The sequence below is a fragment of the Hyperolius riggenbachi genome, chromosome 6 (genome assembly GCF_040937935.1).
Source record: "Hyperolius riggenbachi isolate aHypRig1 chromosome 6, aHypRig1.pri, whole genome shotgun sequence".
Lineage (NCBI taxonomy): Eukaryota > Metazoa > Chordata > Amphibia > Anura > Hyperoliidae > Hyperolius > Hyperolius riggenbachi.
In genome coordinates this window covers 2,956,265-2,984,042 of record NC_090651.1, presented here as the reverse complement: position 1 = coordinate 2,984,042, position 27,778 = coordinate 2,956,265, and the positions used below count along the sequence as shown (strand labels likewise).

General features: G+C 48.8%; 1 protein-coding gene across 6 annotated transcripts in view; it reads left to right on the top strand.

Moving 5' to 3' along the window:
- Positions 1-27,778, top strand: part of DISP3 (dispatched RND transporter family member 3) — a 308,406-nt gene that overhangs the window by 162,960 nt on the left and 117,668 nt on the right. For all 6 annotated transcript variants that reach the window (XM_068242367.1, XM_068242366.1, XM_068242369.1 and 3 more), the window contains exons 6-7: positions 932-1,092; positions 22,833-22,972. In XM_068242367.1, coding sequence (XP_068098468.1) covers positions 932-1,092; positions 22,833-22,972 — 301 coding nt within the window. The remainder of the gene's footprint in view (positions 1-931; positions 1,093-22,832; positions 22,973-27,778) is intronic.

Below are 27,778 nucleotides of genomic sequence, written 5' to 3'. Positions count from 1 at the left end.
TGGTTTTGAAGACAATCAGCAGCGCACGGCATCATTTGACAAGACAAATAACATTTATATCGCGCTTTTCTCCTGGCGGACTCAAAGCGCCAGAGCTGCAGCCACTAGGACGCGCCCTATAGGCAGTAGCAGTGTTAGAGAGACTTGCCTAAGGTCTCCTACTGAATAGGTGCTGGCTTACTGAACAAGCAGAGCCGAGATTCGAACCCTGGTCTCCTGTGTCAGCGGCATAGCCCTTAAAGGGACTCCGAGCAGTGCCTGTGGGTGTGCCTTTAAGCATACCCACAACTAATTCATTACATCCTCACACCTACCAGCATGATGTTTGTAATTATATCCCCCTGGGTTCCTTATATTTCATTGCATTTTGCTGAATCGAGCTGCCGACTTTGGAGAAAAGTCGTCCTGTGTAATACAATGTAACTATGGAAAGATGCATATCATTTTGAAGCTGTCTTTCTCCTCTTTCCAATGATAGATAAACTGCCACCCTACGCCTTTTAGTTTTCGCTATTTTCGCGATCGAAATTGTAGTGGCCGCGATTTCGATCGCAAAAATAGCGAAAACTAAAGGGCATAGGGTGGCTGTTTATATATCACTGGAAAGAGGAGAAAGAGAGCTTTAAAATGATATGCATCTTTCCATAGTTACCGCACTGCTCAGAGTCCCTTTATCCATTATACCATCCAGCCACCGCTGACAGGATGGCGAGGGCTGGTTTATTTGCTGATGGGGCCCCTTTGACTCTGAATGGGGCCCCAAACGACTGCTTTTGTTGCCTGGTCGGTAATCCGGCCCTGCCCCATACCCTATTACATTTTTCTAAAAACATTTTCGCAGGTTCAGTAACGGGCGGCCGGTAGAACGACTTTCATACTATCGAGCAGTGAAGAGAATGTGAAAGGCTAATTATCTATTATTTCTCTGCAGGAGTGGATGATGTGTTTGTGTTTATTAACACTTACCGCCAGGCCGACCACATCACAGACCCACGTCAGCGAATGATCCACACCGTACAGACTGCCGGCAAGGCCACATTCTTCACCTCATTAACCACCGCCTCGGCCTACGCAGCAAACATCTTCTCTCAGGTCAGGAATTGTCCTGTTTCTGGAATGTTCAGGTCCGAAAAGAATGAATGTTTGTTGTGAAAGCGGCCATGTTGTGTGACGGGAGCGCCACCTGTCTGCTGACTGACAACACGGCGGTTTATAGCGGCCCCACTCATAGCAGACTGCCTGACTTCACTTGGGATAAAACTCTGACATAACGTTCAATAAAAATGCGTTTTCCTACTTCCTATTAATATCCCTACAGTTATATTTGCTTTTGTGCACAAGTAATATTGTCTGTTTACAAATTACACATTCCCAAGTACAGTATTTCTGCTCTGAAAGCTGCCATTGCATTTTATTGCATAGATGCTGTATTCATATATTAATATTATCTAGTGACAGCGAACACACAACCATGAAGAACAGGTGAGAAGGCAATCGCCAGAGATGGTGATTGCTAACAGCGACACAAGACCGAATAAGCACAGATGAGGAATGTATGTATGTCCACCAATCTAGCCGCCACTCTGCGACGGCGGACACACAACAAAGGAAACCGAGTGAGAACGCAATCGCCTGAGAAGCGATTGCGAATGAGATTGAGCAAAGGGACAGATTGTATGTGTGTGCACCAAACTAGTCGCCAACCCGCGACGATGCATACACAACAGCAGATATGAAGTAGGAACGCAATCGCAAGAGAGGCGATTGCCAGAGGAGACACAAAGCTACAGCAAGGCAGAGCACGAGAGTAGCAAAGGCACAGCAAATCATACAATGAGAAGGTAAGGAAAATAACAAACGCTAACTAAACGCGAACACCGCACTCATTCGCAACAGCGAACGCGTTTTCTGCGCGGTCTCAGCGTGATAAGCACAACAGAGACAAGCACGCCTAACTAACCACCGACAGACAAACATGAAACAGAGGACGTGAGCGCTTGCTTAACGATTACCTCACCGAGCCTCCGTTCGTATCAGACAAGACAGATACACGAAAACAGGAATAAGTGAGAGATAGGATCCACAGCACTAGCGCAAGGCGAGTGCGATCCAAGTATAGAAAGAGAGATGGAGATCAGATGGATCCACAGCACTAGCGCAATCCTGGCAAGATAGATCAGATGAGATAGCTGGTAGCAACCGCTGCTCCAGCTATACTCCAAGAACAAAGATCAGAACGATTTCCTGTCGACCACCGCTGGGACAGGACAATCGCAACAGACAAACAAAACAGATATGCAATCCTAACTGCACTAGGGAACCTTCCTAGTGCAGTCCCAGGAATTACACTAGACTAATCTTCAAACAATGAGCAAGGCTGACACTCCAGGAGTGTTTCACAGGATTAACCCTTATGACCAGCCCAGGTCTGTGATATCACATAGTATTTGTAGAGCAAGCCTACAAAGGATGTGGCTAGGCAATCTGCATGACAAACGTATGCAAATTCCTCAGCAGCAAGCTGCACAACTGACAAAAGGTCTCTCTTCCAGAGACCTGCAGAATGCAGACCTGAACAGTGGTCAAAAGGCTGCCGAGCGGATCCTCACAGTACCCCCCCCCCTCCTCTAGGGTCGGATTCCAGACGGGCCTCTAACCTGATATTTGCAAAAGACTCTAACTGAAGACTCATGAAGGTCAGGACAGCCCGACAAGGCCCAATTCCAGAGTCAGCCCACCCGAAACCGACCTCATCGGAAGGAGAAGCCATCGAAACATGCCCATCAGTACCACAAGTCTCAGCGTAACACCCATCAGGACTGTGAATGCCAGAGAAGAAGCCATTGACACCCACCGAGCCATGCCCACCACCTTCCAAGGACCGTCCAAAAATACCAAACCTGCCACAATACCCATTCGAAGTGTCCCTTTCCACAAAGCACCCACTGCTGATCTCATCCAAGGTACCAGGAAATATTCTTCCCAGGATCTCCCAGAACACTTTGAAGCTCCGCAGAGATCCCAGGAGGGCAGAACGATCACCAGGCTCACACGGAGAACTATCAAGAACCCCTATGGAACCAATGACAATTCCGGATTCAGAATTACCAGGACAAGCATCAAGATCAGTGCCTTCAGGGACCACCTCTGGGCATGCAGGCAGGCAGGCAACATCAGAACAGGTTTCCACCAAGGAAGCATCTGAGCAGGCTGGCAACCGAGACACACTTGGGCTTTCTGGGTCACAGAACACATCGGGGTACACTAGCCCAAGGGGAACCTCAGGACACGTCGAGGAATGGCCAACCTCAGAGTCCGTTACGACAAGACCAAAACCAGAACCGGGCAGAGAATCATCACGAGCAGTGGTCTCAAGCACCGGACTCCCAAAAGAAGGCTTAGACCCAAACCCAGAAATCTCTGTGACAATAATATCATCATTGACTACATATGAGTGAAGCTCCACCAGAGCTGAAAAGGTAGTCAGCACAACAGCAATGCCTACTGAAGTGGGCAACACCTCAGAAGGACTTGGGGGGCAGGAGACATCTCCTACAAGTTCTGCACCCTTTGGGAGGAACTCGGAGGTCTCCAGGACATCAGACAAGACCTCAGGAACATCATTTTCCACGTTTTCTAAGAAGGATTCTGAACTATCCATGTTACAGGGCAAAACTGGAACTTTATTTTGTGGACATGGCAGAGGTCCCAGGGAAGGTTCCACCATAAACTGAGACTGAATTTCATCATGAGCGAAATGTACAGGAATATTTACTGGAACACACACTGACTCCCTAACTTTAATCTCACTGCACCCAGAATTCTGCGTAGCAGTCAAACTAGCTTGCAACTCCAAAACTGCAGAAAAACAGGTGAGTATAGTAGCAATACCTAGACGAGCCTCTAGGGACACTGCAGGAGACTCTAAACAAGGCCATATTAACTCATCCAGAGTACAGGGTGCAGAATCAGCATTTTCCTCAGAACAAGAAAGGGACTCACAAATGTCAGTGTGAGTGGAGATCATATTTTTATTCATGGTACAGGGCAGATTCAGAGAAAGCTTCTCTGGGCAAAGCAAAGAAGCTTCAGCATCAGATTCGCAAAACCGAAGCGCTGTCTCACTCTTAGATTTGGCTAACAATGTCAAATAGCTTTAGGTTGTGAAACTGACGCTTCCATAGCGCAAACCTCCGCGATCTGCGGGGCAGACTGTAAGGCGTTCAGGACAGAAACACTGGAGCAACTGTCACCAGGCAACGGGCCCTTACAGGTGTGAACAGGGTGAGATAAAGACGCGTTTGCAGTAGAAATAGCGACAACTCCAGGAAAAATTTTATTAGACATATTAATTTTACTTTTGATGCTGCATAATTTAGGAATTTTCCCCATAGCAGGATCACAGATGGAAGATCTTAAAGATTTGTCTCTAAATGACAAGGGGTCCCACACATCCTTGAGAAAACTGCCACCTCTATGCCGATCACAATCTGCAGGAACATCCGAGAAACAGGCATCAGATCGCACAGATTCAAACTGCACGCAGTCAGAAGAGAATCCTTCAGGATTCGCACAGGAATAAACCACAGTGGCACACCCACTCATTTCAGATCGCACAATGTCAAGACTCACATGCTTTACCCCAGAAAGGCAGGAACAATCATCCGACAACGATGTCTCTTTATTGGAATCAATTGATTGGTGTGTGTGCAACTCATCCAAAATCGTCTGCCATACATAAATCACCAGATCCACATCACCCTCGTCACATTCATCGGAATCAATCAAAAGGTACATCGAATCGAGACAATCATTCAAGACATCTTCGCTTTTTGCGATGTAAAAATCGCAAAAGGCTTTCCAATCAAAATCAAATTCCTCCATCAAGGCCCCAATGTCCCATGAGGCAAATGGAGGTTCAAACAAGCCAGTATCCAGATAATCTCCATATGGGTGGAGTTCAGGAACAAGAACAAATTTTTTAACTGCTTTAATATATATAGTGTGCGATCCTACCTATAATAGGATCCAAATAAGCTTTGGATTGGGGCAAAAAACCCGGAGACTGAGCAACATCATTATACACATCATTATCATACTGAATGGTTTTGCACATTTCAGACTTGACAGAAATAACCTCTTTATTTGTGGTTGCTATGGGCAACGAATATTTTGGCTGACAAGCCAAATCAGCAGATTGGCCTGCAAGCACCAATTAATTAACATATGGTAATGACACGGAAATGTTGCATAACCTAATCTGATCAGCATCATGCACTGCAGGAAAAAACTCATAGAAATAACTTGGCATGCAAGTTCCAAGCTTACGAGAAAACACATGGGCCAGAAATCTGCGAGGGTTATGTCTCAGATTCTCGTGTCTGGCATACTCATCAGCCCACACGAACAGATCCCCTTGGAAAAGATTGTAAGCAATCTGACCACTCCAAGTGGAAATATTGGTGGCCTGAAATTCAGGATTTGCCAAGAATCTGGAACATTCTGATATAAACTCATCTCTGGTTTCAGAGTCCAGTATCTTAAACCTCTTAAAGACACAGGACCCATATTAGACCAAATCGTACAAATCGGAAATTCCCTCTACACTGGGAATTTCGGTTTGGCTAGTCATACTGTAACGATTGTGGAATTCTCTCCGTGATCAGCACACAAGACGTGCGCTGACACTGCGGAAATCCTCCACAAGCATGTAATTTGAGGGAACCCAGCAAAAGGTGCAATGCACCTGTAGAAGGAAATTCCTGTCGGCAGACGGAGCTGTGGAGTGCAGAGGAACAGCTCCTCTGCCCTGCCACAGATGCCAGACAGGAATTGTACGAAGGGAAGAAACGCAGGGCAAGATAGCCCTAAAAGAGAGAGATCAAAGTGACAGAGGGTATGTGTGTCCACCAAACTAGTCGCCAACCCGCGACGATGAACACACAACCATGAAGAACAGGTGAGAAGGCAATCGCCAGAGATGGTGATTGCTAACAGCGACACAAGACTGAATAAGCACAGATGAGGAATATATGTGTGTGCACCAATCTAGCCGCCAACCTGCGACGGTGGACACACAACAAAGGAAACCGAGTGAGAACGCAATCGCCTGAGAAGCGATTGCGAATGAGATTGAGCAAAGGGACAGATTGTATGTGTGTGCACCAAACTAGTCGCCAACCCGCGACGATGCATACACAACAGCAGATATGAAGTAGGAACGCAATCGCAAGAGAGGCGATTGCCAGAGGTGACACAAGGCTACAGCAAGGCAGAGCACGAGAGTAGCAAAGGCACAGCAAAAATACAATGAGGAGATAAGGAAAATAACAAACGCTAACTAAACGCGAACACCGCACTCATTCGCAACAGTGCACGCGTTTTCTGCGCGGTCTCAGCGTGATAAGCACAACAGAGACAAGCACGCCTAACTAACCACCGACAGACAAACATGAAACAGAGGACGCGAGCGCTTGCTTAACGATTACCTCACCGAGCCTCCAGCAAGCGTTCGTATGCAGACAACACAGATACACGAAAACAGGAATAAGTGAGAGATAGGATCCACAGCACTAGCGCAAGGCGAGTGCGATCCAAGTATAGAAAGAGAGATGGAGATCAGACGGATCCACAGCACTAGCGCAAGGCGAGTGCGATCCTGGCAAGACAGATCAGATGAGATAGCTGGTAGCAACCGCTGCTCCAGCTATACTCCAAGAACAAAGATCAGAACGACTTCCTGTCGACCACCGCTGGGACAGGACAATCGCAACAGACAAACAAAACAGATATGCAATCCTAACTGCACTAGGGAACCTGCCTAGTGCAGTCCCAGGAATACTCTAGACTAATCTTCAAACAATGAGCAAGGCTGACACTCCAGGAGTGTTTCACAGGACTAACCCTTATGACCAGCCCAGGTCTGTGATATCACATGGTATGTATAGAGCAAGCCTACAAAGGATGTGGCTAGGCAATCTGCATGACAAACGTATGGAAATTCCTCAGCAGCAAGCTGCACAACTGACAAAAGGTCTCTCTTGCAGAGACCTGCAGAATGCAGACCTGAACAGTGGTCAAAAGGCTGCCTGCCTGTGCAGGCAGCCGAGCGGATCCTCACACAGAGATCTCTGCTCATCATACAACATGGCGGTCTGATTATCCTGATAGAGAGGCTTCCTCAGAGATAGTGTCTCTCCTCTGCAGAGATCTCTGCTCATCATACAACATGGCGGTCTGATTACCCCGATAGAGAGGCTTCCTCAGAGATAGCGTCTCTCCTCTGCAGAGGTCTCTGCTCATCATACAACATGGCGGTCTGATAACCCCGATAGAGAGGCTTCCTCAGAGATAGCATCTCCTCTGCAGAGATCTCTGCTCATCATACAACATGGCAGTCTGATTACCCTGATAGAGAGGCTTCCTCAGAGATAGCGTCTCCCCTCTGCAGAGATCTCTGCTCATCATACAACATGGCAGTCTGATTACCCTAAAAGAGAGGCTTCCTCAGAGATAGCGTCTCCCCTCTGCAGAGATCTCTGCTCATCATACTACATGGCGGTCTGATTACCCCGATAGAGAGGTTTCCTCATAGATAGTGTCTCTCCTCTGCAGAGATCTCTGCTTATCATACAACATGGCGGTCTGAGTATCCTGATAGAGAGGCTTCCTCAGAGATATCGTCTCCCCTCTGCAGAGATCTCTGCTCATCATACAACATGGCGGTCTGATTACCCAGATAGAGAGGCTTCCTCAGAGATAGTGTCTCTCCTCTGCAGAGATCTCTGCTCATCATACAACATGGCGGTCTGATTACCCCGATAGAGAGGCTTCCTCAGAGATAGTGTCTCTCCTCTGCAGAGATCTCTGCTCATCATACAACATGGCGGTCTGATTACCCTGATAGAGAGGCTTCCTCAGAGATAGCGTCTCTCCTCTGCAGAGGTCTCTGCTCATCATACAACATGGTGGTCTGATTACCCTGATAGAGAGGCTTCCTCAGATATAGTGTCTCTCCTCTGCAGAGATCTCTGCTCATCATACAACATGGCGGTCTGATTACCCCGATAGAGAGGCTTCCTCAGAGATAGTGTCTCTCCTCTGCAGAGATCTCTGCTCATCATACTACATGGTGGTCTGATTACCCTGGTAGAGAGGCTTCCTCAGAGATGGCGTCTCTCTTCTGCAGAGATCTCTGCTCATCATACAACATGGCGGTCTGATTATCCTGATAGAGAGGCTTCCTCAGAGATAGTGTCTCTCCTCTGCAGAGATCTCTGCTCATCATACAACATGGCGGTCTGATTACTCCGATAGAGAGGATTCCTCAGAGATAGCGTCTCTCCTCTGCAGAGATCTCTGCTCATCATACAACATGGCGGTCTGATTACCCTGATAGAGAGGCTTCCTCAGAGATAGCGTCTCTCCTCTGCAGAGGTCTCTGCTCATCATACAACATGGCGGTCTGATTACCCTGATAGAGAGACTTCCTCAGAGATAGTGTCTCCCCTCTGCAGAGATCTCTGCTCATCATACAACATGGCGGTCTGATTACCCTGATAGAGAGGCTTCCTCAGAGATAGCGTCTCTCCTCTGCAGAGATCTCTGCTCATCATACAACATGGTGGTCTGATTATCCCAAAAGAGAGGCTTCCTTAGAGATAGCATCTCTCCTCTGCAGAGATCTCTGCTCATCATACAACATGGTGGTCTGATTATCCCAAAAGAGAGGCTTCCTCAAAGATAGTGTCTCTCCTCTGCAGAGGTCTCTGCTCATCATACAACATGGCGGTCTGATTATCCTGATAGAGAGGCTTCCTCAGAGATAGCATCTCTCCTCTGCAGAGATCTCTGCTCATCATACAACATGGCGGTCTGATTATCCTGATAGAGAGGCTTCCTGAGAGATAGCGTCTCTCCTCTGCAGAGATCTCTGCTCATCATACAACATGGTGGTCTGATTACCCTGATAGAGAGGCTTCCTCAGAGATAGCGTCTCTCCTCTGCAGAGGTCTCTGCTCATCATACAACATGGCGGTCTGATTACCCTGATAGAGAGGCTTCCTCAGAGATAGTGTCTCCCCTCTGCAGAGATCTCTGCTCATCATACAACATGGTGGTCTGATTATCCCAAAAGAGAGGCTTCCTCAGAGATAGTGTCTCTCCTCTGCAGAGGTCTCTGCTCATCATACAACATGGCGGTCTGATTATCCTGATAGAGAGGCTTCCTCAGAGATAGCATCTCTCCTCTGCAGAGATCTCTGCTCATCATACAACATGGCGGTCTGATTATCCTGATAGAGAGGCTTCCTGAGAGATAGCGTCTCTCCTCTGCAGAGATCTCTGCTCATCATACAACATGGCGGTCTGATTACCCTGATAGAGAGGCTTCCTCAGAGATAGTGTCTCTCCTCTGCAGAGATCTCTGCTCATCATACTACATGGTGGTCTGATTACCCTGATAGAGAGGCTTCCTCAGAGATAGTGTCTCTCCTCTGCAGAGATCTCTGCTCATCATACTACATGGTGGTCTGATTACCCTGATAGAGAGGCTTCCTCAGAGATAGTGTCTCTCCTCTGCAGAGATCTCTGCTCATCATACTACATGGCGGTCTGATTACCCTGATAGAGAGGCTTCCTCAGAGATAGCGTCTCTCCTCTGCAGAGATCTCTGCTCATCATACTACATGGTGGTCTGATTACCCCGATAGAGAGGCTTCCTCAGAGATAGCGTCTCTCCTCTGCAGAGATATCTGCTCATCATACTACATGGCGGTCTGATTACCCTGATAGAGAGGCTTCCTCAGAGATAGCGTCTCTCCTCTGCAGAGATCTCTGCTCATCATACAACATGGCGGTCTGATTACCCCGATAGAGAGGCTTCCTCAGAGATAGTGTCTCCCCTCTGCAGAGATCTCTGCTCATCATACAACATGGCGGTCTGATTACCCTGATAGAGAGGCTTCCTCAGAGATAGTGTCTCTCCTCTGCAGAGATCTCTGCTCATCATACTACATGGTGGTCTGATTACCCCGATAGAGAGGCTTCCTCAGAGATAGTGTCTCTCCTCTGCAGAGATCTCTGCTCATCATACAACATGGTGGTCTGATTACCCCGATAGAGAGGCTTCCTCAGAGATAGCGTCTCTCCTCTGCAGAGATCTCTGCTCATCATACAACATGGTGGTCTGATTACCCCGATAGAGAGGCTTCCTCAGAGATAGCGTCTCTCCTCTTCAGAGATCTCTGCTCATCATACAACATGGCGGTCTGATTACCCCGATAGAGAGGCTTCCTCAGAGATAGTGTCTCTCCTTTGCAGAGATCTCTGCTCATCATACAACATAGTGGTCTGATTACCCCGATAGAGAGGCTTCCTCAGAGATAGCGTCTCCCCTCTGCAGAGATCTCTGCTCATCATACAACATGACGGTCTGATTACCCTGATAGAGAGGCTTCCTCAGAGATAGTGTCTCTCCTCTGCAGAGATCTCTGCTCATCATACAACATGGTGGTCTGATTACCCCGATAGAGAGGCTTCCTCAGAGATAGTGTCTCTCCTCTGCAGAGATCTCTGCTCATCATACAACATGGTGGTCTGATTACCCCGATAGAGAGGCTTCCTCAGAGATAGCGTCTCTCCTCTGCAGAGATCTCTGCTCATCATACAACATGGCGGTCTGATTATCCTGATAGAGAGGCTTCCTCAGAGATAGTGTCTCTCCTCTGCAGAGATCTCTGCTCATCATACAACATGGTGGTCTGATTACCCCGATAGAGAGGCTTCCTCAGAGATAGTGTCTCCCCTCTGCAGAGATCTCTGCTCATCATACAACATGGTGGTCTGATTACCCTGATAGAGAGGCTTCCTCAGAGATAGTGTCTTTCCTCTGCAGAGATCTCTGCTCATCATACAACATGGTGGTCTGATTACCCCGATAGAGAGGCTTCCTCAGAGATAGTGTCTCTCCTCTGCAGAGATCTCTGCTCATCATACAACATGGTGGTCTGATTACCCAGATAGAGAGGCTTCCTCAGAGATAGCGTCTCTCCTCTGCAGAGATCTCTGCTCATCATACAACATGGCGGTCTGATTACCCCGATAGAGAGGCTTCCTCAGAGATAGCGTCTCTCCTCTGCAGAGATCTCTGCTCATCATACAACATGGCGGTCTGATTACCCCGATAGAGAGGCTTCCTCAGAGATAGTGTCTCTCCTTTGCAGAGATCTCTGCTCATCATACAACATAGTGGTCTGATTACCCCGATAGAGAGGCTTCCTCAGAGATAGCGTCTCCCCTCTGCAGAGATCTCTGCTCATCATACTACATGGTGGTCTGATTACCCCGATAGAGAGGCTTCCTCAGAGATAGCGTCTCTCCTCTGCAGAGGTCTCTGCTCATCATACAACATGGCAGTCTAATTACCCTGATAGAGAGGCTTCCTCAGAGATAGCGTCTCTCCTCTGCAGAGATCTCTGCTCATCATACAACATGGCGGTCTGATTACCCCGATAGAGAGGCTTTCTCAGAGATAGCGTCTCTCCTCTGCAGAGGTCTCTGCTCATCATACAACATAGCGGTCTGATTACCCTGATAGGGAGGCTTCCTCAGAGATAGCGTCTCTCCTCTGCAGAGATCTCTGCTCATCATACAACATGGCGGTCTGATTACCCTGATAGAGAGGCTTCCTGAGAGATAGCCTCTCCCCTCTGCAGAGATCTCTGCTTATCATACTACATGGTGGTCTGATTACCCTGATAGAGAGGCTTCCTGAGAGATAGCATCTCTCCTCTGCAGAGATCTCTGCTCATCATTCAACATGGCGGTCTGATTACCCTGATAGAGAGGCTTCCTGAGAGATAGCATCTCTCCTCTGCAGAGATCTCTGCTTATCATACTAAATGGTGGTCTGATTACCCTGATAGAGAGGCTTCCTCAGATATAGTGTCTCTCCTCTGCAGAGAGCTCTCATCATACAACATGGCGGTCTGATTACCCTGATAGAGAGGCTTCCTGAGAGATAGCATCTCTCCTCTGCAGAGATCTCTGCTCATCATACTACATGGCGGTCTGATTACCCTGATAGAGAGGCTTCCTCAGAGATAGCGTCTCTCCTCTGCAGAGATCTCTGCTCATCATACAACATGGCGGTCTGATTACCCCGATAGAGAGGCTTCCTCAGAGATAGCGTCTCTCCTCTGCAGAGATCTCTGCTCATCATACTACATGGCGGTCTGATTACCCTGATAGAGAGGCTTCCTGAGAGATAGCATCTCTCCTCTGCAGAGATCTCTGCTCATCATACAACATGGCGGTCTGATTACCCTGATAGAGAGGCTTCCTCAGAGATAGTGTCTCTCCTCTGCAGAGATCTCTGCTCATCATACAACATGGTGGTCTGATTACCCCGATAGAGAGGATTCCTGAGAGATAGCGTCTCCCCTCTGCAGAGATCTCTGCTCATCATACTACATGGTGGTGTGATTACCCCGATAGAGAGGCTTCCTCAGAGATAGCGTCTCTCCTCTGCAGAGGTCTCTGCTCATCATACAACATGGCAGTCTGATTACCCTGATAGAGAGGCTTCCTCAGAGATAGCGTCTCTCCTCTGCAGAGATCTCTGCTCATCATACAACATGGCGGTCTGATTACCCCGATAGAGAGGCTTTCTCAGAGATAGCGTCTCTCCTCTGCAGAGGTCTCTGCTCATCATACAACATAGCGGTCTGATTACCCTGATAGGGAGGCTTCCTCAGAGATAGCGTCTCTCCTCTGCAGAGATCTCTGCTCATCATACAACATGGCGGTCTGATTACCCTGATAGAGAGGCTTCCTGAGAGATAGCCTCTCTCCTCTGCAGAGATCTCTGCTTATCATACTACATGGTGGTCTGATTACCCTGATAGAGAGGCTTCCTGAGAGATAGCCTCTCTCCTCTGCAGAGATCTCTGCTTATCATACAACATGGCGGTCTGATTACCCTGATAGAGAGGCTTCCTGAGAGATAGCCTCTCTCCTCTGCAGAGATCTCTGCTTATCATACTACATGGCGGTCTGATTACCCTGATAGAGAGGCTTCCTGAGAGATAGCATCTCTCCTCTGCAGAGATCTCTGCTTATCATACTAAATGGTGGTCTGATTACCCTGATAGAGAGGCTTCCTCAGATATAGTGTCTCTCCTCTGCAGAGATCTCTCATCATACAACATGGCGGTCTGATTACCCAGATAGAGAGGCTTCCTGAGAGATAGCATCTCTCCTCTGCAGAGATCTCTGCTCATCATACTACATGGTGGTCTGATTACCCCGATAGAGAGGCTTCCTCAGAGATAGCGTCTCTCCTCTGCAGAGATCTCTGCTCATCATACTACATGGTGGTCTGATTACCCCGATAGAGAGGCTTCCTCAGAGATAGCGTCTCTCCTCTGCAGAGATCTCTGCTCATCATACTACATGGCGGTCTGATTACCCTGATAGAGAGGCTTCCTCAGAGATAGCATCTCTCCTCTGCAGAGATCTCTGCTCATCATACAACATGGCGGTCTGATTACCCCGATAGAGAGGCTTCCTCAGAGATAGCGTCTCTCCTCTGCAGAGATCTCTGCTCATCATACTACATGGCGGTCTGATTACCCTGATAGAGAGGCTTCCTGAGAGATAGCATCTCTCCTCTGCAGAGATCTCTGCTCATCATACAACATGGCGGTCTGATTACCCTGATAGAGAGGCTTCCTCAGAGATAGTGTCTCTCCTCTGCAGAGATCTCTGCTCATCATACAACATGGTGGTCTGATTACCCCGATAGAGAGGCTTCCTGAGAGATAGCGTCTCCCCTCTGCAGAGATCTCTGCTCATCATACTACATGGTGGTGTGATTACCCCGATAGAGAGGCTTCCTCAGAGATAGCGTCTCTCCTCTGCAGAGATCTCTGCTCATCATACTACATGGCGGTCTGATTACCCTGATAGAGAGGCTTCCTCAGAGATAGCGTCTCTCCTCTGCAGAGATCTCTGCTCATCATACTACATGGTGGTCTGATTACCCTGATAGAGAGGCTTCCTCAGAGATAGCGTCTCTCCTCTGCAGAGATATCTGCTCATCATACTACATGGCGGTCTGATAACCCTGATAGAGAGGCTTCCTCAGAGATAGCGTCTCTCCTCTGCAGAGATCTCTGCTCATCATACAACATGGCGGTCTGATTACCCCGATAGAGAGGCTTCCTCAGAGATAGCGTCTCTCCTCTGCAGAGATCTCTGCTCATCATACTACATGGCGGTCTGATTACCCTGATAGAGAGGCTTCCTGAGAGATAGTGTCTCTCCTCTGCAGAGATCTCTGCTCATCATACAACATGGTGGTCTGATTACCCTGATAGAGAGGCTTCCTCAGAGATAGCGTCTCTCCTCTGCAGAGATATCTGCTCATCATACTACATGGCGGTCTGATTACCCTGATAGAGAGGCTTCCTCAGAGATAGCGTCTCTCCTCTGCCGAGATCTCTGCTCATCATACAACATGGCGGTCTGATTACCCCGATAGAGAGGCTTCCTCAGAGATAGTGTCTCCCCTCTGCAGAGATCTCTGCTCATCATACAACATGGCGGTCTGATTACCCTGATAGAGAGGCTTCCTCAGAGATAGTGTCTCTCCTCTGCAGAGATCTCTGCTCATCATACAACATGGTGGTCTGATTACCCCGATAGAGAGGCTTCCTCAGAGATAGTGTCTCTCCTCTGCAGAGATCTCTGCTCATCATACAACATGGTGGTCTGATTACCCCGATAGAGAGGCTTCCTCAGAGATAGCGTCTCTCCTCTTCAGAGATCTCTGCTCATCATACAGCATGGCGGTCTGATTACCCCGATAGAGAGGCTTCCTCAGAGATAGTGTCTCTCCTTTGCAGAGATCTCTGCTCATCATACAACATAGTGGTCTGATTACCCCGATAGAGAGGCTTCCTCAGAGATAGCGTCTCCCCTCTGCAGAGATCTCTGCTCATCATACTACATGGTGGTCTGATTACCCCGATAGAGAGGGTTCCTCAGAGATAGTGTCTCCCCTCTGCAGAGATCTCTGCTCATCATACAACATGGCGGTCTGATTACCCTGATAGAGAGGCTTCCTCAGAGATAGTGTCTCTCCTCTGCAGAGATCTCTGCTCATCATACAACATGGCGGTCTGATTATCCTGATAGAGAGGCTTCCTCAGAGATAGTGTCTCTCCTCTGCAGAGATCTCTGCTCATCATACAACATGGCGGTCTGATTACCCCGATAGAGAGGCTTCCTCAGAGATAGCGTCTCTCCTCTGCAGAGGTCTCTGCTCATCATACAACATGGCGGTCTGATTATCCTGATAGAGAGGCTTCCTCAGAGATAGCGTCTCTCCTCTGCAGAGATCTCTGCTCATTATACAACATGGCGGTCTGATTATCCTGATAGAGAGGCTTCCTCAGAGATAGTGTCTCTCCTCTGCAGAGATCTCTGCTCATCATACAACATGGTGGTCTGATTACCCCGATAGAGAGGCTTCCTCAGAGATAGTGTCTCCCCTCTGCAGAGATCTCTGCTCATCATACAACATGGTGGTCTGATTACCCTGATAGAGAGGCTTCCTCAGAGATAGTGTCTTTCCTCTGCAGAGATCTCTGCTCATCATACAACATGGTGGTCTGATTACCCAGATAGAGAGGCTTCCTGAGAGATAGCATCTCTCCTCTGCAGAGATCTCTGCTCATCATACTACATGGTGGTCTGATTACCCCGATAGAGAGGCTTCCTCAGAGATAGCGTCTCTCCTCTGCAGAGATCTCTGCTCATCATACTACATGGTGGTCTGATTACCCCGATAGAGAGGCTTCCTCAGAGATAGCGTCTCTCCTCTGCAGAGATCTCTGCTCATCATACTACATGGCGGTCTGATTACCCTGATAGAGAGGCTTCCTCAGAGATAGCATCTCTCCTCTGCAGAGATCTCTGCTCATCATACAACATGGCGGTCTGATTACCCCGATAGAGAGGCTTCCTCAGAGATAGCGTCTCTCCTCTGCAGAGATCTCTGCTCATCATACTACATGGCGGTCTGATTACCCTGATAGAGAGGCTTCCTGAGAGATAGCATCTCTCCTCTGCAGAGATCTCTGCTCATCATACAACATGGCGGTCTGATTACCCTGATAGAGAGGCTTCCTCAGAGATAGTGTCTCTCCTCTGCAGAGATCTCTGCTCATCATACAACATGGTGGTCTGATTACCCCGATAGAGAGGCTTCCTGAGAGATAGCGTCTCCCCTCTGCAGAGATCTCTGCTCATCATACTACATGGTGGTGTGATTACCCCGATAGAGAGGCTTCCTCAGAGATAGCGTCTCTCCTCTGCAGAGATCTCTGCTCATCATACTACATGGCGGTCTGATTACCCTGATAGAGAGGCTTCCTCAGAGATAGCGTCTCTCCTCTGCAGAGATCTCTGCTCATCATACTACATGGTGGTCTGATTACCCTGATAGAGAGGCTTCCTCAGAGATAGCGTCTCTCCTCTGCAGAGATATCTGCTCATCATACTACATGGCGGTCTGATAACCCTGATAGAGAGGCTTCCTCAGAGATAGCGTCTCTCCTCTGCAGAGATCTCTGCTCATCATACAACATGGCGGTCTGATTACCCCGATAGAGAGGCTTCCTCAGAGATAGCGTCTCTCCTCTGCAGAGATCTCTGCTCATCATACTACATGGCGGTCTGATTACCCTGATAGAGAGGCTTCCTGAGAGATAGTGTCTCTCCTCTGCAGAGATCTCTGCTCATCATACAACATGGTGGTCTGATTACCCTGATAGAGAGGCTTCCTCAGAGATAGCGTCTCTCCTCTGCAGAGATATCTGCTCATCATACTACATGGCGGTCTGATTACCCTGATAGAGAGGCTTCCTCAGAGATAGCGTCTCTCCTCTGCCGAGATCTCTGCTCATCATACAACATGGCGGTCTGATTACCCCGATAGAGAGGCTTCCTCAGAGATAGTGTCTCCCCTCTGCAGAGATCTCTGCTCATCATACAACATGGCGGTCTGATTACCCTGATAGAGAGGCTTCCTCAGAGATAGTGTCTCTCCTCTGCAGAGATCTCTGCTCATCATACAACATGGTGGTCTGATTACCCCGATAGAGAGGCTTCCTCAGAGATAGTGTCTCTCCTCTGCAGAGATCTCTGCTCATCATACAACATGGTGGTCTGATTACCCCGATAGAGAGGCTTCCTCAGAGATAGCGTCTCTCCTCTTCAGAGATCTCTGCTCATCATACAGCATGGCGGTCTGATTACCCCGATAGAGAGGCTTCCTCAGAGATAGTGTCTCTCCTTTGCAGAGATCTCTGCTCATCATACAACATAGTGGTCTGATTACCCCGATAGAGAGGCTTCCTCAGAGATAGCGTCTCCCCTCTGCAGAGATCTCTGCTCATCATACTACATGGTGGTCTGATTACCCCGATAGAGAGGGTTCCTCAGAGATAGTGTCTCCCCTCTGCAGAGATCTCTGCTCATCATACAACATGGCGGTCTGATTACCCTGATAGAGAGGCTTCCTCAGAGATAGTGTCTCTCCTCTGCAGAGATCTCTGCTCATCATACAACATGGCGGTCTGATTATCCTGATAGAGAGGCTTCCTCAGAGATAGTGTCTCTCCTCTGCAGAGATCTCTGCTCATCATACAACATGGCGGTCTGATTACCCCGATAGAGAGGCTTCCTCAGAGATAGCGTCTCTCCTCTGCAGAGGTCTCTGCTCATCATACAACATGGCGGTCTGATTATCCTGATAGAGAGGCTTCCTCAGAGATAGCGTCTCTCCTCTGCAGAGATCTCTGCTCATTATACAACATGGCGGTCTGATTATCCTGATAGAGAGGCTTCCTCAGAGATAGTGTCTCTCCTCTGCAGAGATCTCTGCTCATCATACAACATGGTGGTCTGATTACCCCGATAGAGAGGCTTCCTCAGAGATAGTGTCTCCCCTCTGCAGAGATCTCTGCTCATCATACAACATGGTGGTCTGATTACCCTGATAGAGAGGCTTCCTCAGAGATAGTGTCTTTCCTCTGCAGAGATCTCTGCTCATCATACAACATGGTGGTCTGATTACCCAGATAGAGAGGCTTCCTCAGAGATAGCGTCTCTCCTCTGCAGAGATCTCTGCTCATCATACAACATGGCGGTCTGATTACCCCGATAGAGAGGCTTCCTCAGAGATAGCCTCTCTCCTCTGCAGAGATCTCTGCTCATCATACAACATGGCGGTCTGATTACCCCGATAGAGAGGCTTTCTCAGAGATAGCGTCTCTCCTCTGCAGAGATCTCTGCTCATCATACAACATAGTGGTCTGATTACCCCGATAGAGAGGCTTCCTCAGAGATAGCGTCTCCCCTCTGCAGAGATCTCTGCTCATCATACTACATGGTGGTCTGATTACCCCGATAGAGAGGCTTCCTCAGAGATAGCGTCTCTCCTCTGCAGAGATCTCTGCTCATCATACAACATGGCAGTCTGATTACCCTGATAGAGAGGCTTCCTCAGAGATAGCGTCTCTCCTCTGCAGAGATCTCTGCTCATCATACAACATGGCGGTCTGATTACCCCGATAGAGAGGCTTTCTCAGAGATAGCGTCTCTCCTCTGCAGAGGTCTCTGCTCATCATACAACATAGCGGTCTGATTACCCCGATAGAGAGGCTTCCTCAGAGGTAGCGTCTCTCCTCTGCAGAGATCTCTGCTCATCATACTACATGGTGGTCTGATTACCCTGATAGAGAGGCTTCCTCACAGATAGCGTCTCTCCTCTGCAGAGATCTCTGCTCATCATAAAACATGGCGGTCTGATTACCCTGATAGAGAGGCTTCCTGAGAGATAGCATCTCTCCTCTGCAGAGATCTCTGCTTATCATACTACATGGTGGTCTGATTACCCTGATAGGGAGGCTTCCTCAGAGATAGCGTCTCTCCTCTGCAGAGATCTCTGCTCATCATACAACATGGCGGTCTGATTACCCTGATAGAGAGGCTTCCTGAGAGATAGCATCTCTCCTCTGCAGAGATCTCTGCTTATCATACTACATGGTGGTCTGATTACCCTGATAGAGAGGCTTCCTGAGAGATAGCATCTCTCCTCTGCAGAGATCTCTGCTCATCATTCAACATGGCGGTCTGATTACCCTGATAGAGAGGCTTCCTGAGAGATAGCATCTCTCCTCTGCAGAGATCTCTGCTTATCATACTACATGGTGGTCTGATTACCCTGATAGAGAGGCTTCCTCAGATATAGTGTCTCTCCTCTGCAGAGATCTCTCATCATACAACATGGCGGTCTGATTACCCTGATAGAGAGGCTTCCTGAGAGATAGCATCTCTCCTCTGCAGAGATCTCTGCTCATCATACTACATGGTGGTCTGATTACCCCGATAGAGAGGCTTCCTCAGAGATAGCGTCTCTCCTCTGCAGAGATCTCTGCTCATCATACTACATGGTGGTCTGATTACCCCGATAGAGAGGCTTCCTCAGAGATAGCGTCTCTCCTCTGCAGAGATCTCTGCTCATCATACTACATGGCGGTCTGATTACCCTGATAGAGAGGCTTCCTCAGAGATAGCGTCTCTCCTCTGCAGAGATCTCTGCTCATCATACTACATGGTGGTCTGATTACCCCGATAGAGAGGCTTCCTCAGAGATAGCGTCTCTCCTCTGCAGAGGTCTCTGCTCATCATACAACATGGCGGTCTGATTACCCCGATAGAGAGGCTTCCTCAGAGATAGCGTCTCTCCTCTGCAGAGATCTCTGCTCATCATACTACATGGCGGTCTGATTACCCTGATAGAGAGGCTTCCTCAGAGATAGTGTCTCTCCTCTGCAGAGATCTCTGCTCATCATACAACATGGTGGTCTGATTACCCCGATAGAGAGGCTTCCTGAGAGATAGCGTCTCCCCTCTGCAGAGATCTCTGCTCATCATACTACATGGTGGTGTGATTACCCCGATAGAGAGGCTTCCTCAGAGATAGCGTCTCTCCTCTGCAGAGATCTCTGCTCATCATACTACATGGCGGTCTGATTACCCTGATAGAGAGGCTTCCTCAGAGATAGCGTCTCTCCTCTGCAGAGATCTCTGCTCATCATACTACATGGCGGTCTGATTACCCTGATAGAGAGGCTTCCTCAGAGATAGCGTCTCTCCTCTGCAGAGATCTCTGCTCATCATACAACATGGTGGTCTGATTACCCCGATAGAGAGGCTTCCTCAGAGATAGCGTCTCTCCTCTGCAGAGATCTCTGCTCATCATACTACATGGCGGTCTGATATCCTGATAGAGAGGCTTCCTCAGAGATAGCGTCTCTCCTCTGCAGAGATCTCTGCTCATCATACAACATGGCGGTCTGATTACCCCGATAGAGAGACTTCCTCAGAGATAGCGTCTCTCCTCTGCAGAGATCTCTGCTCATCATACTACATGGCGGTCTGATATCCTGATAGAGAGGCTTCCTCAGAGATAGCGTCTCTCCTCTGCAGAGATCTCTGCTCATCATACTACATGGCGGTCTGATTACCCTGATAGAGAGGCTTCCTGAGAGATAGCGTCTCTCCTCTGCAGAGATCTCTGCTCATCATACAACATGGCGGTCTGATTACCCCGATAGAGAGACTTCCTCAGAGATAGCGTCTCTCCTCTGCAGAGATCTCTGCTCATCATACTACATGGCGGTCTGATATCCTGATAGAGAGGCTTCCTCAGAGATAGCGTCTCTCCTCTGCAGAGATCTCTGCTCATCATACTACATGGCGGTCTGATTACCCTGATAGAGAGGCTTCCTCAGAGATAGTGTCTCCCCTCTGCAGAGATCTCTGCTCATCATACAACATGGCGGTCTGATTACCCTGATAGAGAGGCTTCCTCAGAGATAGCGTCTCTCCTCTGCAGAGATCTCTGCTCATCATACTACATGGCGGTCTGATTACCCTGATAGAGAGGCTTCCTGAGAGATAGCGTCTCTCCTCTGCAGAGATCTCTGCTCATCATACAACATGGCGGTCTGATTACCCCGATAGAGAGACTTCCTCAGAGATAGCGTCTCTCCTCTGCAGAGATCTCTGCTCATCATACTACATGGCGGTCTGATATCCTGATAGAGAGGCTTCCTCAGAGATAGCGTCTCTCCTCTGCAGAGATCTCTGCTCATCATACTACATGGCGGTCTGATTACCCTGATAGAGAGGCTTCCTCAGAGATAGTGTCTCCCCTCTGCAGAGATCTCTGCTCATCATACAACATGGTGGTCTGATTACCCTGATAGAGAGGCTTCCTCAGAGATAGCGTCTCTCCTCTGCAGAGGTCTCTGCTCTTCATTCAACATGGCGGTCTGATTACCCCGATAGAGAGGCTTCCTCAGAGATAGCGTCTCTCCTCTGCAGAGATCTCTGCTCATCATACAACATGGCGGTCTGATTATCCTGATAGAGAGGCTTCCTCAGAGATAGCGTCTCTCCTCTGCAGAGATCTCTGCTCATCATACTACATGGCGGTCTGATTACCCTGATAGAGAGGCTTCCTCAGAGATAGCGTCTCTCCTCTGCAGAGATCTCTGCTCATCATACTACATGGCGGTCTGATTACCCTGATAGAGAGGCTTCCTCAGAGATAGCGTCTCTCCTCTGCAGAGATCTCTGCTCATCATACAACATGGCGGTCTGATTACCCCGATAGAGAGGCTTCCTCAGAGATAGTGTCTCTCCTCTGCAGAGATCTCCGCTCATCATACAACATGGCGGTCTGATTACCCTGATAGAGAGGCTTCCTCAGAGATAGCGTCTCTCCTCTGCAGAGATCTCTGCTCATCATTCTACATGGCGGTCTGATTACCCTGATAGAGAGGCTTCCTCAGAGATAGTGTCTCTCCTCTGCAGAGATCTCTGCTCATCATACAACATGGCGGTCTGATTACCCTGATAGAGAGGCTTCCTGAGAGATAGCGTCTCCCCTCTGCAGAGATCTCTGCTCATCATACTACATGGCGGTCTGATTACCCTGATAGAGAGGCTTCCTGAGAGATAGCGTCTCTCCTCTGCAGAGATCTCTGCTCATCATACAACATGGCGGTCTGATTACCCCGATAGAGAGGCTTCCTCAGAGATAGCGTCTCTCCTCTGCAGAGATCTCTGCTCATCATACTACATGGCGGTCTGATTACCCTGATAGAGAGGCTTACTGAGAGATAGCGTCTCTCCTCTGCAGAGATCTCTGCTCATCATACAACATGGCGGTCTGATTATCCTGATAGAGAGGCTTCCTCAGAGATAGCGTCTCTCCTCTGCAGAGATCTCTGCTCATCATACTCCATGGCGGTCTGATATCCTGATAGAGAGGCTTCCTCAGAGATAGCGTCTCTCCTCTGCAGAGATCTCTGCTCATCATACTCCATGGCGGTCTGATATCCTGATAGAGAGGCTTCCTCAGAGATAGCGTCTCCCCTCTGCAGAGATCTCTGCTCATCATACTACATGGCGGTCTGATTACCCCGATAGAGAGGCTTCCTCAGAGATAGCGTCTCTCCTCTGCAGAGATCTCTGCTCATCATACTACATGGCAGTCTGATTACCCTGATAGAGAGGCTTCCTGAGAGATAGCGTCTCTCGCAGGGCATTCAGGCTGAGATTACCGCGAGCCGTCGGAGTGCAATCATAGCAGAAGTGCTTTTCATTTGTTGAATGAGCCGGTTGATTGTTTGGTTGTGAGATGCTACTGATGATGTTTTGTGACATTGTGACTCATCTCTCGTCTCTTGCAGATTCCCGCTGTCCATGATTTCGGTCTCTTCATGTCGCTCATCGTGTCGTGCTGTTGGGTGGCGGTGTTGTTTATCATGCCGGCAGCGCTGGGGATCTGGGCTGCCTACGTCTCGCCGATGGAGGCCCTCTGCCGCTCACAGTGAGTTCCGCGAATTTCCTGATTACCCTTAGAGTTTTCTACGCTGACGTTATATTCTGGGGGGAGGGGGGTTCACCACTAAACATTCTGCTCACAGCCGAGTCCAGGCTGCTCAGGATTATTCCCTACTTATGGGGTCTAACTCTATTCACTGATGGCCGGAGAAATTTACCTCCGCTATCTGCCAGTTCTTAGTGAATAGACCCTTCTCTGCCTATCTCATGAGACATCTCTGCATTAGGCTAATGCACTAACTGCCGGCAATATTACGGTCACAGGGTCAGCTGGTGAGGCTGTTGCCTTTGATCAGTGGCGTAGCTACGGAGCTGTGGGCCCCGATGCAAGTTTTACAATGGGGCCCCCCAAGCACTCTATACACAACAATTGATACAGTGCACCAAAACCTGCCAATGGCAACTACAGTGTCAGAGGTGCAAGAAGGAGATGGGAAACAGTTTGTTAATGATTAGCACTATTTAAAGTATCCATAGAAGTGATTATTATGAGCACAGGACCAATAGAGAGGTAATACTGCAGTTGAGGGAGGGCCCTTCGGGGCCCCTCTGGCCCAAGGGCCCCGATGCGGTCGCTACCTCTGCACCCCCTATTGCTACGCCCCTGCCTTTGATTCAGGACTTGAGTGTAACGATCTATCAAAGATCAGTGTCACACTCAGAACCTTGATTATTAGTGATCCGCAGAATCACTAATAATACAAGGATTGGCCCGATTATAAAGCAATCTGCGGAATTGCTAATAATGCGGGCTGATCAAAAAGGTAGTAGATACAAGAAACAAATGTAGCAAGATACAATACAGTGTAAATTCACAAGTTTGTGGAAAAGTCCACCACACGGTAATTCCTCAGAGGTGTGGTTACCTCTGAATGGGAACCCCGTGTGTGAGATCCTCCAAGGGAAGCAGTGGAGGAGTCTCGGCCTCTAGCAGTAATGGTCTGCTAGGGGCGGCGTCTCAAGAGGCAAGCCTCTGATAGAACCCTACAGTGGGAGAAGTTCCACTGAAGGGAGAAAGGTCAGACAAAATGAGGTTCGGCAACAGATCAGGCGGCAGCAGTACAGAAACGTGAGATAAGAGAATAGTCAGAAACCAAGCCAATAGTCGATAACGGTACGGGCTGGCGAAGTACAGAATCAGGAAACGGAAGAATAGTCAAGACAGGCACAGAATCATACACGATAAATCAATACAGTTCAATATGCGTAAATATTGGAGATAAACCAATATATAACACAATATCAAATACAAGGCTAGCTAGGTCTGAGTGCTGACACAGGGTATCGCAAACACAGATGAAGTGTGACTGAAAGCACTTCCTTATATACTGCCTGGGAGAGAAGTCTCCACCCCAGGCAGCAACCAATCAGAGCAGGCTAAAATGTCAGCTGATCTCCAGGTTAGCTGACACGCTTTCTAAGAGTATGAAGGCGTGTCTGTCGTGCGCGCACACCCCCTAGAGGCAAGATAGCAGAGCCCTGGTGAGCAGCACGCCGGTGAGTTTGGCGCGGTGCACCTGGCGCGGCGGATGCGTACAAATTTCCACATTCCGCATTGGAAGGTCCGCTTGCCGGAATGGATGCGACCATATTTCTGCAATCCGTCCGGCGTCATGGAATTTTCATTACATTGAGCCTTTGACCAGGTTTCCAATCCCGGCTCAAGCCGGTATGTAAAACAGGCTTTGGGCAGGACTCGTGGAGCGCCCCCTAGTGGCTGCAGCTATGAAGTGCTTTGAGTCTGCCAGGAGGATATACATGTTCCATGTCTTGTCTCCACTACCGCTGGCAGTGTACCGGGTGTTATGTGATCAGTGCAACCCGCGGTGCAAGGTGACACGAGCGTTGCTGCGGTAACGCATATTACCCTACTTGTGTCACCGTAGTAACGCTGGCATTAATCATGATCTGCGATTCTCGCATATTATCACTGACTCAATAAAAAGTTGCAGTGTGGTTCACCCCTATTATATCAAAATATTACAGTTCCAGACAAACTGCACAGCGGGGTTTTTCAGAACCAGAGTTTTTTCTTTATAGTTTATTTTTTTTTTACAGTCTCTCCAAATTGTGGACACAGCATGTAGCTACAAAGACCGAACTTCCACTTCACATAAAAAGATAGCCTGACACGTGTTTCGCGGCCAACAGCCGCTTCCTCAGAGGCACATCGTATACAAACATCCAAGGGTCAGCGTAAAGGGCCTCACGATCTGGAGTTACAAATGATGACTGCACTCAGCGACGGTGCTGGACCTAATAGATTGCAGCTCGCATATTGCTGAGTGGCAGTATTATCCGTGGTTAGAGCATCAGCTTACCTCATGACATATCTCTCCTTGGCCCTGACTAGGGATGGCCGGAAGTGCTCATTTATGATTCTGTGGAAATTCCAACTTTTCCAAAAGATTGCCGATACCGCGGCATACTGACCGTAATCCGAATTCCGAAACTTCTGAATAGTCACTCTAATTGGCTGAATACTTCAGACTCAGAAGCATTGGGCCAGTCAGAGAATGCAGAATTTTTCCGTGACAATCGGATTGCTGCGGTAATAATACACCGATCACAAGACTCAGATGCCACCGAGTATTTGTCGAGTCTTCTGATTGGCCTAAAATTTCCGAGATTTTCCGATAAATCACTGCAGTCTCCAATTGGTCCAATGCCACCGAGTGTTTACAAATTTCCATAATTTGGAAAATCGGAAGTACTTGTAAGTATTGGACCAGAGAATGCGGTGATTTGTTGGGAAATCAGAAATTTTCGTTCTCTCGCAGGTTTCCGACCACCCCCCGTCCTGACGTCTCTCCTGGGCCCTGATGCGCTATATTGCTGTAAAGTGTCAGGAAGCGCAGAAAGCACACGGAAATGTTACTGTTACTAATGCCGGGGGGTAACCACACGTTACCGCAGTAACACCAGTGGCGCTATAACGGTTACCATGCGGTAATCCACTGGTGTTAGTGACAGTAAAATCGCTGTGTGCTTCCTGCAGCTCTGCCGCAGAATTCTGCATCACGCCCTGTATCGGTTTGCCGCAGTATTCTGCATCACGCCCTGTATCGGTTTGCCGCAGTATTCTGCATCACGCCCTGTATCGGTTTGCTGCAGAATACTGCATCACACCCTGTATCGGTTTGCCGCAGTATTCTGCATCACGCCCTGTATCGGTTTACCGCAGTATACTGCATCACGCCCTGTATCGGTTTCCCGCAGTATTCTGCATCACGCCCTGTATCGGTTTGCTGCAGTATACTGCATCACACCCTGTATCGGTTTGCCGCAGTATTCTGCATCACACCCTGTATCGGTTTGCCGCAGTATTCTGCATCACGCCCTGTATCGGTTTGCCGCAGAATACTGCATCACGCCCTGTATCGGTTTGCCGCAGAATTCTGCATCACGCCCTGTATCGGTTTGCCGCAGTATTCTGCATCACACCCTGTATCAGTTTGCCGCAGTATACTGCATCACGCCCTGTATCGGTTTGCCGCAGAATACTGCATCACGCCCTGTATCGGTTTGCTGCAGTATTGTGCATCACACCCTGTATCGGTTTGCTGCAGTATTCTGCATCACGCCCTGTATCGGTTTGCCGCAGTATTCTGCATCACGCCCTGTATCAGTTTGCCGCAGTATTCTGCATCACGCCCTGTATCGGTTTGCCGCAGTATTCTGCATCACGCCCTGTATCGGTTTGCCGCAGAATACTGCATCACGCCCTGTATCGGTTTGCTGCAGTATTCTGCATCACGCCCTGTATCGGTTTGCCGCAGTATTCTGCATCACGCCCTGTATCGGTTTGCCGCAGAATTCTGCATCACGCCCTGTATCGGCTTGCCGCAGTATACTGCATCACGCCCTGTATCAGTTTGCCGCAGTATACTGCATCACGCCCTGTATCGGTTTGCCGCAGAATACTGCATCACGCCCTGTATCGGTTTGCCGCAGAATACTGCATCACGCCCTGTATCGGTTTGCCGCAGAATACTGCATCACGCTCTGTATCGGTTTGCTGCAGTATTCTGCATCACGCCCTGTATCGGTTTGCCGCAGTATTCTGCATCATGCCCTGTATCGGTTTGCCGCAGTATTCTGCATCCTGCCCTGTATCGGTTTGCCGCAGTATTCTGCATCACACCCTGTATCGGTTTGCCGCAGAATACTGCATCACGCCCTGTATCGGTTTGCCGCAGTATTCTGCATCACGCCCTGTATTGGTTTGCCGCAGAATACTGCATCACACCCTGTATCGGTTTGCCGCACTATTCTGCATCACGCCCTGTATCGGTTTGCCGCAGAATTCTGCATCACACCCTGTATCGGTTTGCCGCAGTATTCTGCATCACGCCCTGTATCAATTTGCCACAGAATACTGCATCACGCCCTGTATCGGTTTGCCGCAGAATACTGCATCACGCCCTGTATCGGTTTGCTGCAGTATTCTGCATCACGCCCTGTATCGGTTTGCCGCAGTATACTGCATCACGCCCTGTATCGGTTTGCCGCAGAATACTGCATCACGCCCTGTATCAGTTTGCCGCAGAATACTGCATCACGCTCTGTATCGGTTTGCCGCAGAATTCTGCATCACGCCCTGTATCGGTTTGCCACAGAATTCTGCATTACGCCCTGTATCGGTTTGCCGCAGAATTCTGCATCACGCCCTGTATCGGTTTGCCGCAGAATACTGCATCACGCCCTGTATCGAATTGCCGCAGTATTCTGCATCACGCCCTGTATCGGTTTGCCGGAGTATTCTGCATCACGCCCTGTATCGGTTTGCCGC